At 45.4% G+C, this 16,431-nt stretch overlaps 1 protein-coding gene across 3 annotated transcripts in view; it reads right to left on the bottom strand.

The window, feature by feature from the left end:
- Nucleotides 1-16,431, bottom strand: part of LOC119955311 (IQ motif and SEC7 domain-containing protein 3-like) — a 662,877-nt gene that overhangs the window by 31,984 nt on the left and 614,462 nt on the right. For 2 of the 3 annotated variants that reach the window (XM_038781397.1, XM_038781396.1), the window contains exon 13: nt 13,470-13,516. The exons of the other annotated variant lie outside the window; for it this stretch is intronic. In XM_038781397.1, the coding sequence (XP_038637325.1) occupies nt 13,470-13,516 (47 nt within the window). The remainder of the gene's footprint in view (nt 1-13,469; nt 13,517-16,431) is intronic. 3 annotated transcript variants of the gene reach the window in all.

Raw genomic sequence — 16,431 nt, 5'->3', positions numbered from 1 at the left:
ACAAATTGGCACAGGGTGCATAAAATGAGACTGGTGAATACACGGCTCAGAGACTGATGTGGAAGACCTGGGTTTCTGTTCATGGGGTACCGGCATCAGTACAGGGGAAAATGGGGGCTGTGACATTGGGACGGTCTACATCTGAACTGTGCTGGGACCAGTGTTCTCACAAACCCCAATACGAGGGAAGTAGAGAGGGATTTAAACTGAATAGAGGGGGGGGGGGGCGGGGGGGAGGTTTCAGGAGGGGGGGGATATGTAGACTTACAAAGCAGAAGGATATGACTGTGGTACAAGGCAACTAGTTAGCTAATAATACCCAGAGTGAGGGCAGCACGGTGGCGCAGTGGGTTAGCCCTGCAGCCTCACGGCGCCGAGGTCCCAGGTTCAATCCCGGCTCTGGGTCACTGTCCGTGTGGAGTTTGCACATTCTCCCCGTGTCTGCGTGGGTTTCACCCCCACAACCCAAAGATGTGCAGGCTAGGTGGATTGGCCATGCTAAATTGGCCCTTAATTGTAAAAAAATAATTGGGTACTCTAAATTGAAAAATAAATAAATAGATAAATAAAATGATACCCAGAGTGTGACAGGAAGGGACAGGGTGCACAAAATCAGCAAATAGGGTCAAAAAGGGAAACAATGGTAACTAGGCAAAATTAATGGTTGTTTACTTAAATGCGCATAGCATTCAGCACAAAATAAATGAAGGGACGATGCATATTAATGGGTATGATCTTACAGCCATTACAGAACGTGGTTATAAGGAGATCAAAGCTGGGAAGTAAATATTCTGGGTTGTATGACTTTCCGTTTGGACAGGTGGGAAAGAAAGGGCGGTGCGGTACCTTTGTTATTAGGAGATGGACTAAGTACAATAGCAAGAAATGATCTTGTAGGAGATGTAGAATCCATATGGATTCCAAGATATAACAATGGAAGAATACACTAGTGGGATTAGGCTATAGGCCCCCAAACTAGTAGATTGGGTCGGTATTCCTTGGAGTTTTTATTGACATATTGAGACATGTGTGTAGGATTCTCCAATTGCCGACGGCAAATTCACATTCTGTGATCGACTGAAGAATCTATTTTTACGACAAAATCGACTTTTCCGATGCTCTGCCCCCTTCAAAAACGGAGTATTCAAGAAGTACGCCGCATGCCGTTGTGGCAGCCTCAGGACTTCACCTGAGGCCCTCCCATGATGCTCCGCCCCCGATGGGCCGACTTCCCGACAGTGTGGGGTGTGTGTCCTCTAAACTTTCATGAACCTGGTGTGGTGGCTGTGAATGGCCCGGCGTCGCCACAGTCGGCGGGGGGGGGGGGGGCGGGGGGGGGGGGGGGGGGGGCGGGGGGGGGGGGGGCATTCCGCTGGCAGTGGGGACATTATTATTCCAGGTTTAAGGTTAAGGATTAGCTCCACTGTCTTTGCTTTTTCATGTTCCTAAATGCATTCCGTCTTCTTTATCCTCTTATCTACATTCTTCCTCAGTTTCTGCTGCACCCTTACTTCACATATCGTCATTTTTCAGCTTATTTCTCGCCTTCTCCCGATACTATTGACAATTTTTTTCATCTCCTTCACAATGTTTCCAATCACAGACCGATTTTCTTTTCTCTTCTCATGAAGAATTGTGAGAGACAGCATGATGGTGCAGTGGGTTAGCCCTGCTGCCTCATGGCACCGAGGTCCCAGGTTCGATCCCGGCTCTGGGTCACTGTCCGTGGGGAGTTTACACATTCTCCCCATGTCTGCATGGGCCTCACCCCCACAACCCAAAGATGTGCAGGGTACGTGGATTGGCCACGCTAAATTACCCCTTAATTGGAAAAAATGAATTGGATACTCTAAATTTATCTTTTAAAATTTTTTAAATGAAGAATTGTGAGGTGTCCAGCAGAGGGTGGATGAAGCGGAGATGAGAATCCTGGCAGATGAGAGGGTTTCCTTGGAAATTCTCCTGAATGTGTCGAGTATCCTGTTTGAGTTGGGGAGTTGGAACCAGACATGGAGAGTCCGTGAGATCAGGACCCCAACAAGAACCCGACTGAGTTTGAGAACAGGCTGCCATGCTTTCACAATATTGATCTGAGGGCTGGGGGTCTTGAATTCGATGAAGTATATTTAATTCGGTCTTCGAGGCTAGAGGTTGGTTGGCGACCCCGACAGCAGGCCTTGCGTTGTCTTGACCTCTGTGATCATTGAGAAGAGTTGGAGGCATTTGGGAGTGACGGGTCTTCACCACCTGCCGAAATCTGAGTTCCCGCTCACCTGGGCCTCAGGATGACTACGTGGCGGAGGTGCTAAGACTTTACTGAACCTCTGGGTGGATCTTGGCTGTTACTCAATTAGTCGGTCATGGCTTTAGTTTTTTCCCACTCCTTGGATGGCATATTATCCTGAAGTTCACCATTAATTCTGAACTTTGTTCCCTTGTGATTTTATTTCTGGTTATGCGATGTTGTCCTTTATCCTGATAAGGGAATATGATGAGCACACAGGCAATTTTCCTGCAAAAATCAGGATCACTCTTTGTACCCTTGCTGGTGTTTTTCCAGCAGTGTTGTCCGGTGGTGGGGAGATGGAGGCCTTGGTGGCTGGAGACGTCCTTTTCTCGACTAGGGATTATGATGAGTGGGTTGAGGATTCTCGCGGATAGTGCAATCCTTGCATTTAAAGCGAGGAGTACATTTCTGTGGTACCATCTGTTTTATTTTCAGAGAAGATGAGGACTGCCACAAAGGGGTGGTGAGTTGATGGTTTAGTGTAGAGGTGGTTGGCAGGGCCTTAAGTCCTCGCTATGGATGAGAAACGCCCAATAGAACTAGTGGCGTTGTGTATTTTGCTTTGTATTTTTGTTATTTTGGAGTAAAAGAATTTTGAGATTATGTTTTGATGGTACAGACGCTGTACATCCTGGGAGGACTGTTTCCTTCTCTTTGCTGTTAGTTCCTCTGGTGTTGTGGGAGTGTGGGGGATGTGGGTTCTGTCCAGAGTCCTGCTCCTTTGTTACCCTTTCTGTATCTGTGTGAAAGGAGGAGCTGATTACAATGACGAGGTTTATGATGTTTGACAATTTGAATGATTTGTAAATGTTTTTGCTATCTCCATATGTACATGTGAAATTATGATCATACTGTTCTATACTAAACCCTGGGGTTTTGTTGCATCTTTAGGATATCTTGTACTAATGCACAATAAAAGAAGCCTTCAATGAATATATAATTAAAAATAAACAAATAAATTGAAGGCCTGGGTCCCGCCTTTCTCTTCGCCTCCTCTTCTATTTCATTGGGCTGAACAAGGTAGCCCAGTGGGCTGGATTCTCCGTTATTGGGACTGTGTCCCCACACCGGCATCAAAACGGTGGAGATTCACACCAGACAAACTGGCCTGAAAGGAACGGTAACCGCGTGCCCTGCAGGGGGCGAGCAGGGACCCGACTTAAACTCGCAGCTTTTGCTGCAGATACGGGCCCCACAAATCCGGGTCAGAGGCTGCGCATGCCAGCGGCCTCCAGCGGCCCCCAGCGGCCACCAGCGGCCTCGCTGTGTTTCATGGTGGGCTCGGACCGCGGAACTGGACCCAAAAATAAATCTCCCGACCGGCCGCGCACCCGATCCTCAACCCCCACACAAACAATCCCCGGCCGCCTATAAGGCCCCCCCTGCCCTCAGATCGGCCCACCCCTGACCAGGGCAGCCGCGGACTGAGTCCGCAGCCTCCACGCGAGTATCCCGACCGGCTGGAGCACATTAGTTTCACGCCGTCGGGACTTTGGCCAGTCGGGGGTGGAGAATGGCGGAGTGGGCCCCTGGCAATGACCCCAGGTAGGTCCCAGGTAGCTCGGCGTCCTCCCCGAGAACGCCGCTCTTCAGGGCCCTCAGAATCGGGGAACCAGCGACGGTCCCGATTCCGTGTGGGAAAATGGATTCTCCCCCCCCCCCCGGCGCCGGTCCCGATTCCGTGTGGGAAAATGGATTCTCCCCCCCCCCCCCCCCCCCCCCCCCCCCGGTGCCGGTCCCGATTCCGTGTGGGAAAATGGATTCTCCCCCCCCCCCCCCCCCGGTGCCGGTCCCGATTCCGTGTGGGAAAATGGATTCTCCCCCCCCCCCCCGGGACCGTTTTTTATATTCTCATCATCGATGAAATATTTCCTATTCACCAGTTAGCTAAATAACAACTGCGATGTTTATTTACATTAAAGTACAATGCAGGTTTACAGCGAGTCAGCCTCCAGGATCAAACTGATACGGAAACCCGGGATTGCGAGGATGATCCCCCATCCCGGTCTCCCTGACCATCCCAGGGATGATCCCCCCATCCCGGTCTCCCTGACCATCCCAGGGATGTTCCCCCATCCCGGTCTCCCTGACCATCCCAGGGATGATCCCCCCATCCCGGTCTCCCTGACCATCCCAGGGATGATCCCCCATCCCGGTCTCCCTGACCATCCCAGGGATGATCCCCCATCCCGGTCTCCCTGACCATCCCACGGATGATCCTGCATCCCGGTCTCCCTGACCATCCCAGGGATGATCCCCATCCCGGTCTCTGATTGTTTACCCTGGCGACAGATCGACCTGTAAAGGGGACAAACACTAGAAAGTGAAGGGTATGCCAAAGTGGGGTAGGATGCCGTCCAAATGATTCTTATTCTTGTTTCAGTAAACGCAGAGGTCCCTGAAGGCTCATGTACTAACTTGCCAAATTCGTGCCAAAATGGTAAAATTCCCCAGCCAAGAGGTGGCTGCTCGATTGACATATAGATATATCTAATTATCTAAAACCTACATGTGGCGCAGTGGTTAGCACTGGGACTGCGGCGCTGAGGACCCGGCCCTGGATCACTCTCTGTGTGGAGTTTTCACATTGTCCCCGTGTCTGTATTTGTTTCACCCCCACAACACAAAGATGTGCAGGGTAGGTGGATTGGCCACACTAAATTGCCCCTTAATTGGAAATAAAAAATATTTTTTTCTAAATTTATATTTTAAAAAATCTAAAACCAAGAGATCATTAGGGATTTAGACACCAAGGGATATCAAAAAATGAAAATCGCTTATTGTCACGAGTAGGCTTCAAATTAAGTTACTGTGAAAAGCCCCTAGTCGCCACATTCCGGCACATGTTCGGGGAGGCTGGTACGGGAATCAAACGGTGCTGCTGGCCTGCTTGGTCTGCTTTCAAAGCCAGCGAATTAGCCCTGTGCTAAACAGGATATGGAGACAGGGTGGAAAGTGGAATTGAGGTAGAAAGTCAGCCATGATGTTCTTTAATGGCAGAGCTCGCTCGAAGGGCCACATGACCTCCTCCTGATCATTTATATTCTTATAGTCTAACAGTCATGAAGGCTCTAGCTTTACTAATGTTATATCTGAAATTAATTGGATCAAGGTTATATATAAGAAGAAAGTATTGATTCAATCTCTAGTAAATCAAGTCCATATTATAGATGTTTCTATCAGGCATGCATACCCTTATTCACAGACATACATGTGACCCATCTTCCCACAAACAAACACACATTCTTTATATTCATAAAGATTGTAAACCATCGGGTGACAAAATAGTAAATAGGTGACTCAGCGTAAAATTCAGCAGGCCATTTCAGTCTCTTAAAAATTGATTAATAGTATTCTTCTTTGCTTCCTTCAACATAATTTCTTGCATCTCTTTCAGTTTGAAAATGTAGATACTTGTAACACTTAGCACTACATCCAAATTGGGCAACAGAATAACTAGAAGCATTTGAAGCGTTGATGCTGCACTATTGACCTGAACCCAGGATAAGAATAACCACATTAGGAGATTGATAGGGGTATTGAAGAGGAGATAAAGTTTTTTTTTAAATTTAGAATACCCAATTAATTTTGTCCAATTAAGGGGCAATTTAACGTGGCCAATCCACCTACTCTGCACATCTTTGGGTTGTGGGGGCGGAACCCATGAAAATATGGGGAGAATGTGCAAAGTCCACACGGACAGTGACCCAGAGCCGGGATCGAACCTGGGACCTCAGCGCCGTGAGGCTGCAGGGCTAACCCACTGCCCCACTGTGCTGCCCCAGGAGGAGAGAAAGCTGAGGGAGGAAATGCATCTTAAAATGAGGCTGTGAAGTGTTAAGTGAGAAAGAAACTAGGACATGAAAGAGTCTATTGAGCTTCCTGAAGCTCCCAGTGATATAAACAACTATAACTATGAGGAAAGAAGAAAAAGATGAGAATGACTGAGAGCATTGATGAAAAACAGTCCGACTGAAAGGATGTTATTGCTCAATAATAATGAATAAGTTAGAGACTGGTGAACAATGGTGGTGCCACAAATCAGCTGGGAGAGAAAAGGGTGAGAATTAGCAAGAAACCAGAGCGCGATAGGAAAACATCCAAATATTGAAAATCATGCCAGCAAATGGATATTGCAGTGAAAAAAGAGAAAAATCCACAACTTGAGTGAGTAAATGGTGGAAAGAAGACAGTTAAACTGAAAGAGCAGATATGGGAAAGCATTGCGGCAGAAAGATAAACGTTGAAGATCAGGAACATAAATAGGCTGATGGAAAGGCAATATTGAGCTACAGAAACAACATGAAGATAAGATAACTAATGTGAATGGGAAGTAAGGAGCTGTGCAAAATATCAAAGCAAGTTACAAGGAGAGCGAATGGTTGACAGATATATGAAAAGTATAGACAAGGAAAGGAACAATAGTGTGAGGGGGAGGACTTAGATGATTTCCACCTATTTTCTCTTCAACTAAGAGTAAGTTCTGGAAGGAAGATGTAAGGTGGAAGGTATTCGAATATTACTGATGACAAGAAAAAAGAAAATCAGTCTGTGATTGGAAACATTGGGAAGAACGCGGTGTTCTTTGTGTTACTTAATTCAGGATAGTTGGCATATGTTCAGAAAGACCACAAAATAGCTTCAACTTAAACAAAGCTAAAAATTTATTAACACCACTAACTTGGATTTGACACGTGCTTCTAAATAATACACAGCTGATTGTTAACATATAAACTACACTCATCTACAACCAATCGTGATACTGGTATAAACTATGATCTACTCTAACTCACATTAATAATACTCCTGACTGTCTCCAGCTAACTCCGAGACATAGAACATAGAACATTACAGCGCAGTATAGGCCCTTCGACCCTCGATGTTGCGCCGACCAGTGAAACCCCTCTAAAGCCCATCTACACTATTCCCTTATCGTCCATATGCCTATCCAATGACCATTTAAATGCCCTTAATGTTGGCGAGTCTACTACTGTTGCAGGCAGGGCATTCCACGCCTTTACTACTCTCTGAGTAAAGAACCTACCTCTGACATCTGTCCTATATCTATCTCCCCTCAATTTAAAGCTATGTCCCCTCATGCTAGACATCACCATCCGTGGAAAAAGGCTCTCACTGTCCACCCTATCTAATCCTCTGATCATCTTGTATGCCTCAATTAAGTCACCTCTTAACCTTCTTCTCTCTAACGAAAACAGCCTCAAGTCCCTCAGCCTTCCCTCATAAGATCTTCCCTCCATACCAGGCAACATCCTGGTAAATCTCCTCTGCACCCTTTCCAATGCTTCCACATCCTTCCTATAATGCGGCGACCAGAATTGCATGCGATACTCCAAATGCGGCCGCACCAGAGTTTTGTACAGCTGCAACATGACCTCATGGCTCCAAAACTCAATTCCTCTACCAATAAAAGCTAACACACTGTAAGGCCTCTTAACAACCCTCTCAACCTGGGTGGTAACTTTCAGGGATCTATGTATATGGACACTGAAATCACTCTGCTCATCCACACGACCAAGAATCTTACCATTAGCCCAGTACTCTGTATTCCTGTTACTCCTTCCAAAATGAATCACCTCACTTTTCTGCATTGAACTCCATTTGCCACCTGTCAGTGAGACTACTCTCACCCACAAGGCTTAGCATCATTGCCGTATATTTCTATCCTCTAGTGGCTACTCTAGACATTTCATTAAGCCTTGCAGTTCTTAGTTATGACGATACCACGAAGGAGATGAAGACATTTGTCAATAGTCTTGGGAGAAGGAGAGAAATGAGCTGAAAAATGAGGATCAGTGGAGAAATAAGGGTGCAGCAGAAACTGAGGAATAATATAGACAAGAGGATAAAGAAGGTGGAATAGAACATAGAACGATACAGCGCAGTACAGGCCCTTCGGCCCTCGATGTTGCACCGACATGGAAAAAATCTAAAGGCCATCTAACCTACACTATGCCCTTATCATCCATATGCTTATCCAATAAATTTTTAAATGCCCTCAATGTTGGCATGTTCACTACTGTTGCAGGTAGGGCATTCCACGGCCTCACCACTCTTTGCGTAAAAAACCCACCTCTGACCTCTGTCCTATATCTATTACCCCTCAATTTAAGGCTATGTCCCCTCGTGCTAGCCACCTCCATCCGCGGGAGAAGGCTCTCGCTGTCCACCCTATCTAACCCTCTGATCATTTTGTATGCCTCTATTAAGTCACCTCTTAACCTTCTTCTCTCTAACGAAAACAACCTCAAGTCCATCAGCCTTTCCTCATAAGATTTTCCCTCCATACCTGGCAACATCCTGGTAAATCTCCTCTGCACCCGTTCCAAAGCTTCCACGTCCTTCCTATAATGAGGCGACCAGAACTGTACGCAATACTCCAAATGCGGCCGTACTAGAGTTTTGTACAACTGCAACATGACCTCATGGCTCCGGAACTCAATCCCTCTACCAATAAAGGCCAACACACCATAGGCCTTCTTCACAACCCTATCAACCTGGGTGGCAACTTTCAGGGATCTATGTACATGGACACCGAGATCCCTCTGCTCATCCACACTACCAAGAATTTTACCATTAGCCAAATATTCCGCATTTCTGTTATTCTTTCCAAAGTGAATCACCTCACACTTCTCCACATTAAACTCCATTTGCCACCTCTCAGCCCAGCTCTGCAGCCTATCTATGTCCCTCTGTAACCTGCAACATCCTTCCGCACTGTCTACAACTCCACCGACTTTAGTGTCGTCTGCAAATTTACTCACCCATCCTTCTGCGCCCTCCTCTAGGTCATTTATAAAAATGACAAACAGCAACGGCCCCAGAACAGATCCTTGTGGTACGCCACTCGTAACTGAACTCCATTCTGAACATTTCCCATCAACTACCACTCTCTGTCTTCTTTCAACTAGCCAATTTCTGATCCACATCTCTAAATCACCCTCAATCCCCAGCCTCCATATTTTCTGCAATAGACGACCGTGGGGAACCTTATCAAACGCTTTACTGAAATCCATATACACCACATCAACTGCTCTACCCTCGTCTACCTGTTCAGTCACCTTCTCAAAGAACTCGATAAGGTTTGTGAGGCATGACCTACCCTTCACAAAACCATGCTGACTGTCCCTAATCATATTATTCCTATCTAGATGATTATAAATCGTATCTTTTATAATCCTCTCCAAGACTTTACCCACCACAGACGTTAGGCTCACCGGCCTATAGTTACCGGGGTTATCTCTACTTCCCTTCTTGAACAAAGGGACCACATTTGCTATCCTCCAGTCCTCTGGCACTATTCCTGTAGCCAATGATGACCTAAAAATCAAAGCCAAAGGCTCAGCAATCTCTTCCCTGGCTTCCCAGAGAATCCTAGGATAAATCCCATCCGGCCCCGGGGACTTATCTATTTTCACCTTGTCCAGAATTGCCAACACTTCTTCCCTACGCACCTCAATGCCATCTATTCTAATAGCCTGGGTCTCAGCATTCTCCTCCACAATATTATCTTTTTCTTGAGTGAATACTGACGAAAAGTATTCATTTAGTATCTCGCTTATCTCCTCAGCCTCCACACACAACTTCCCACCACTGTCCTTGACTGGCCCTACTCTTACCCTAGTCATTCTTTTATTCCTGACATACCTATAGAAAGCTTTTGGGTTTTCCTTGATCCTACCTGCCAAAGACTTCTCATGTCCCCTCCTTGCTCGTCTCAGCTCTCTCTTTAGATCCTTCCTCGCTTCCTTGTAAATATCAAGCGCCCCAACTGAAACTTCACGCCTCATCTTCACATAGGCCTCCTTCTTCCTCTTAACAAGAGATTCCACTTCTTTGGTAAACCACGGTTCCCTCGCTCGACCCCTTCCTCCCTGCCTGACTGGTACGTACTTATCAAGAACATGCAATAGCTGTTCCTTGAACAAGCTCCACATATCCAGTGTGCCCAACCCTTGCAGCCTACTTCTCCAACCAACACATCCTAAGTCATGTCTAATGGCATCATAATTGCCCTTCCCCCAGCTATAACTCTTGCCCTGCGGGGTATACTTATCCCTTTCCATCACTAACGTAAAGGTCACCGAATTGTGGTCACTGTTTCCAAAGTGCTCACCTACCTCCAGATCTAACACCTGGCCTGGTTCATTACCCAAAACCAAATCCAATGTGGCCTCGCCTCTTGTTGGCCTGTCAACATATTGTGTCAGGAAACCCTCCTGCACACATTGTACAAAGAATGACCCATCTAATGTACTCGAACTATATATTTTCCAGTCAATATTTGGAAAGTTAAAGTCTCCCATAACAACTACCCTGTTACTTTCGCTCTTTTCCAGAATCATCTTCGCCATCCTTTCCTCTACATCCCTAGAACTATTAGGTAGAATGCATTCAGGAAGTTTAAAAAGCAAAGACACAAAGACAGTGGAGCTAATGCTCAACCTTAAATCTGGGGTAATAATGTTCATTCTTAGAATTTAACTGCAGAATGGGTATCACGGTAGCACAATGGGTAGCACTGTTGCTTCAGAGCATCAGGGTCCCAGGTTTGATTCCCGGCTTGGGTCACTGTCTGTGTGGAGTCTACACGTTCTTCCCATGTCTGCCTGAGTTTCCTCCCACAGATCCTGAAAGACGTGCTTGTTGGGTGAATTGGACATTCTGAATTCTCCCTCTGTGTACCTGAACAGGTGCCAGAATGTGGTGGCTGGGGGCTTTTCACAGTAACTTCATTGCGTTAATGTAATTAATGTAAGCGTTAATGTAAGACTACTTGTGACAATAAAGATTATTATTATTATTAAGAATGCAGCTGTGATCAAACTGTATCTGTTGCTTTTGTCTCAACTACTTTGTTTTAATGATTATTCCAAACACATTCACTTAGTGAATAAACCAACTATCAATCTACATTCTACATCTAATTGCGTTTGAATCACTAATGTAATTTTATATTCCCCGTCCTTGCTTAATCTGAAGTAACAATGTCGAAATAGGACCGAGAGAATAGTGAAGTAACTTGGGAAAGGGACTGGGCACCGTTATCGGCGTTATAACAAACTAGAAGAGATATTAAACATTGTGAAGACAGACACATGCTCAGAGAGGCGCTGGTTCAGGAGGAACACTCTTAACGTGACAGTGAAAGAGGATTTGTGAGAGAGGAAATCAAAAGAGTGGATTTCTGGTGAGACTTCTCAAAGGGAGAAACAAGTTGAAGGAGAAATTGATAACTTTGAGAAAGAAAGAAGCAGGTTATTAAGAATAAGCAGATTAGTGAGGAGAAACCCAACCTGGTGGGGAATGTTAACCAGAGGAGGAAAAGAGAGGCTGAGAAAGCAGAACAGACACTTGGACAGCTGTGAGGATGGAAGTGAAGAACATGTCACAGATATTGGTAAGGAGTAAACCAGCGTGTTGGATATTCAGAGGAAAGTGGGAAGAAACAATTAAAGTGAGGAGATAAGGAGATTCAAGAGGGGAGGAAACTGCAAAGTAGAAAGCACGGTAGCATTGTGGATAGCACAATTGCTTCACAGCTCCAGGGTCCAAGGTTCGATTCCCGGCTTGGGTCACTGTCTGTGCGGAGTCTGCACATCCTCCCCGTGTGTGCGTGGGTTTCCTCCGGGTGCTCCGGTTTCCTCCCATAGTCCAAAGATGTGCAGATTAGTTGGATTGGCCATGATAAATTGCCCTCAGTGTCCAAAATTGCCCTTAGTGTTGGGTGGGGTTACTGGGTTATGGGGATAGGGTGGAGGTGTTGACCTTGGGTGGGGTGCTCTTTCCAAGAGCCGGTGCAGACTCGATGGGCTGAATGGCCTCCTTCTGCACTGTAAATTCTAAGAAAAAAAGCATTGGAAGAGAATTTTGGGGATGAGATGGATATGGTTATAGAGAATACAACATTACTGCTCTGGAGAAAAACAAGGTGAATGATGGGAGGAGCAGTCAGGAAGAGAGAAGGTGAATAATTTAGGGGGAAGAGAATAATGGTGAGGGGGGATTGGATGTGGGGAAGTACTGTTGTGGAAGAGAAATGTATATTTCAAAGAAACAATTAGGGAGAAGATAGCCGATGATGTTACAGAGCCAGATAAACACCGAGTAAGAGATAAGCAAACTAGGAAAGACAAAGAATCTAGAGAAGTATAGAAACAAACTGAGAGAATCTGTAAGTACAAGACAATTAAACTGGGTCAGATAAATCACACTTGGAAAGCGGTATCAACCTGGAAGAGCTGGAGGATATTGTAGGTTTTCCTTGATCTGCCTTTGTGAACCATTGCGGTGTTTATGAAGTAGGTGCATCCATAATGTTGCTTTAAACTTGGAGAGATAACATACATTAAAGAGAGATGTAACAGAATGGGGGAGACACAGAAGCTCAAAGAGATATGAAAGCCTTGAGGCAGAGAGGTGACTGGGAAATGTGTACTTGGGAGGAGCTAAAACAAACCTGGAGAGAAAGGTCTGGAGTGAAATGGGAAAATGCTGGAAAGGAGCCACATCACCTGGAGGATAGAGGATAAAGTGCTGGGAAGAAAATCAAATTGAAGGAAAGATCGGAGACAGAGGTGGGAATATTTATCAATCTTTATAGATAACAGAAAGAAGATGGGAACTGGAGCCACACAGCATTGTGAATTGGAAAGCAATGGGGATAAAGGCAAGAATCTGAGAATATAAAATACTAAATTCCCTGAGCATACCAGGCTGTTTGTTTCTCTGTCTGACCATTTCCCAATTGATTATCAGAACTGATGGTCAATAATGAGAATGGAAATTTGCGTTGTTGTTAAAATGCTGTGTTGTTCATGGAGGTGGGGCGAATGTTTATGATTGTTAATATTATTGTTATTTTTGGTATTTTACTATGGTGCGTTATTGTTGTATAAATTCAAAATTTTTCAATAAAAATTATTTTAAAAAAAAATAAAAAAAAATAATGAGAGTGGAAAGGGGAAATGGACACAGGAAGCCAACATTCTTTGTGGCTACGATGACATTGCTTACTTTTATAATCTCAGGTTTCAAATTGTACCAAACCAGTTATGTGTTACTGATGGAGTTAAAGGGCAATGTCAGTTCTGTGTTTTTTATATTAAACTGTAGGTGACTATGAAGCAGAAAGACAGGTCTGTCCAAAGCAGCAGCTCCTTACCTCCACAGCGTTGTTTGTGCTCTTGATTTCTCCAGATTCTTTTTTGCCTTTAAAACAAAGAATACATTTTTTGATGTGAGTTGGGTGCAGCTGTCTGTGGTGCTGAGCTGTGGTATTTCAGCCTTTCTCAATCTGTATCGTTATGTATAAAAGTACAGGCGAGATTCTCCATCCCGGCAGCCGGACAATGGGTTTCCCATTGTGGGCAATCCCACGCCGCAGGGAAATCTGCGGGAGTGAGTGTGCTGCCGGCAGCATGGAGAATCCCGCCGATGGAGAATTCAGCACGTTGTGTTTCATTGAATTGCCTTGAGATTATTTTGAGTGGAAAAGTTTTTTAACTCACTTGTGGCTTTCATTCACATTATGCTGGCATTTTATGGTTCAATTTCAGTGACATCATGAATGAGAATACTGTACACAGTCTGTATTCTCAATCATGATCTTACTGGTGTGACACTTCATGGCACCAAATCATAAACATCTTATTCCACCCGACCCCTGAGCCCCAATTGGAAAGTGCAAAGTATGATTAAAAGGAATCATTGATTGAAACACAGGCTATACACACTCCCATTGTAATGTCTAAGCAGCATGGTCAATTCATAGAGGCATGGGGGTCTACATCACAGAGAAGGCCCTTCAGCCCATTGCATCTGTGCCAGTCAAAAACAACCACCTAACTATTCTAATCTCATTTCCCAGCACTTGGCCCATAGCCGTGTCTGTCCTGGGATCGCAAGTGCACATCTAAATATTTCTTTAATGTTATGAGGGTCTCTGCCTCCACCCCCCCCTTTCAGGCAGCGAGTTCCAAACTCCCACCACCCTCTGGGTGAAAAAGGCTTTCCTCACATCCCCTCTAAACCTCCCGCCCCTCACCTTAAATCTCTGCCCCCTGGTCACTGATCCCTCCACCAAGGGGAAAGGTTCTCCCTGTCTACTCTATCTATTTTATACAGTCATCATTTTATACAGTCAAGTAACCTTTCCTGCAAAACCTTAACAGTCCGTATTCTATTTGTCAACTGTGCTTTTTAAACACGAAACTCCCAGCCAACAATATTGCAATCTAAAAGATGTAAAATTTGAAAGTACAAAACAGCCATTTAATATCCCTGGTGACGTTTTGCAAGCTGGGAAATAGTGTGTATTTGTAAAAAGGCTTCATTAGAGATTAAAAACAAAATGGAATGGCTCCAATTCTGATACGCTGGTAAATCCAGTCACAGGTAAGAGGTACCTGCTGACAGATTTGGCAAAGGTGAGACTGGCCCTATCATTCTTCCATTAACCTGATTGATTTGATGTATATGGAAATGGCCTGGTTAGCTAATATAGATACCAGAGAAGACCAGGTTTCACCATGGCATCTCCCTCGGCCTTGGAGGTCTCCCTCCTGCTGGGAAAATAAAGACAATGGGAGGAAGAGGCCTTAACTGGTCACAAAAGTGGTTTGATTGGCCAATGGCAGCCCTTCGCTTCCTTGTCGAATTACATGATGGTGGGAAAACGACAGAGACTCCAGGCCCCCTTACCACGCCCCCCCCCCTCCCCCCGCCATCCACCCCCACCACCCAGCACCCGGCCCCTCTCCAGAGTTCAACCTCATCTGAAATACATACAGCCCTCAGTGTGACACTGAAAGGTCAACCTGGATTATCTGCTCAGAAATCCGAATGGAATCTGACCCAGAGTAAAGTTAATAATGGGCAACAGCGGAAGTCTGATAATTGTATCCTGACTATTATGCCATTTTGTCGAAACACAGTTCTTTACAAACATTTTTGGGGAAGAAGATCACTAGATAGCTCTTATTGGTAAACCATGATTAACCAGATGAGATTATGTTGACTGGCATTGCGCAATAGCCTCCACACTCATTTAGAGATAGAGATAGAGAAATACAGCACAGAACAGGCCCTTCGGCCCACGATGTTGCGCCGAACTTTTGTCCTAGGTTAATCATAGAATTTTGGACAATTTTTCATGGCCAATCCACCCAACCTGCACATCTTTGGACTGTGGGAGGAAACCGGAGTACCCGGAGGAAACCCACGCAGTCACGGGGAGGATGTGCAGACTCCACACAGACAGCGACCCAAGTCGAAATCGAACTTGGGACCCTGGAGCTGTGAAGCAATTGTGCTATCCACAATGCTACCGTGCTGCCCTTAAGAAGTTAACCTACACTCCATTATTCTACCCTAATCCATGTACCTATCCAATAGCCGCTTGAAGGTCCCTAACTTTTCCGACTCAACTACTTCCACAGGCAGTGCATTCCATGCCCCCACTACTCTCTGGGTAAATAACCTACCTCTGACATCCCCTCTATATCTTCCACCATTTATCTTAAATTTATGTCCCCTTGTAATGGTGTGTTCCACCCGGGGAAAAAGTCTCTGACTGTCTACTCTATCTATTCCCCTAATCATCTTATAAACCTCTATCAAGTCGCCCCTCATCCTTCTCCGTTCTAATGAGAAAAGGCCTAGCACCCTCAACCTTTCCTCGTATGACCTACTCTCCATTCCAGGCAACATCCTGGTAAATCTCCTTTGCACCTTTTCCAAAGCTTCCACATCCTTCCTAAAATGAGATGACCAGAACTGCATACAGTACTCCAAATGTGGCCTGACCAAGGTTTTGTACAGCTGCATCATCACCTCACGGCTCTTAAATTCAATCCCTCTGCTAATGAATGCTAGCACACCATAGGCCTTCTTCACAGCTCTATCCACTTGAGTGGCAACTTTCAAAGATCTATGAACATAGACCCCAAGATCTCTCTGCTCCTCCACATTGCCAAGAACCCTACCATTAACCCTGTATTCCGCATTCATATTTGTCCTTCCAAAATGGACAACCTCACACTTTTCAGGGTTAAACTCCATCTGCCACTTCTCAGCCCAGCTCTGCATTCTATCTATGTCTCTTTGAAGCCGACAACAGCCCTCCT

Source organism: Scyliorhinus canicula, chromosome 20, assembly GCF_902713615.1.
Source record: "Scyliorhinus canicula chromosome 20, sScyCan1.1, whole genome shotgun sequence".
Classification (NCBI taxonomy): domain Eukaryota; kingdom Metazoa; phylum Chordata; class Chondrichthyes; order Carcharhiniformes; family Scyliorhinidae; genus Scyliorhinus; species Scyliorhinus canicula.
The sequence above is the reverse complement of the archived record's forward strand: the minus strand, read 5'-3'. Positions and strand labels throughout refer to the sequence as shown.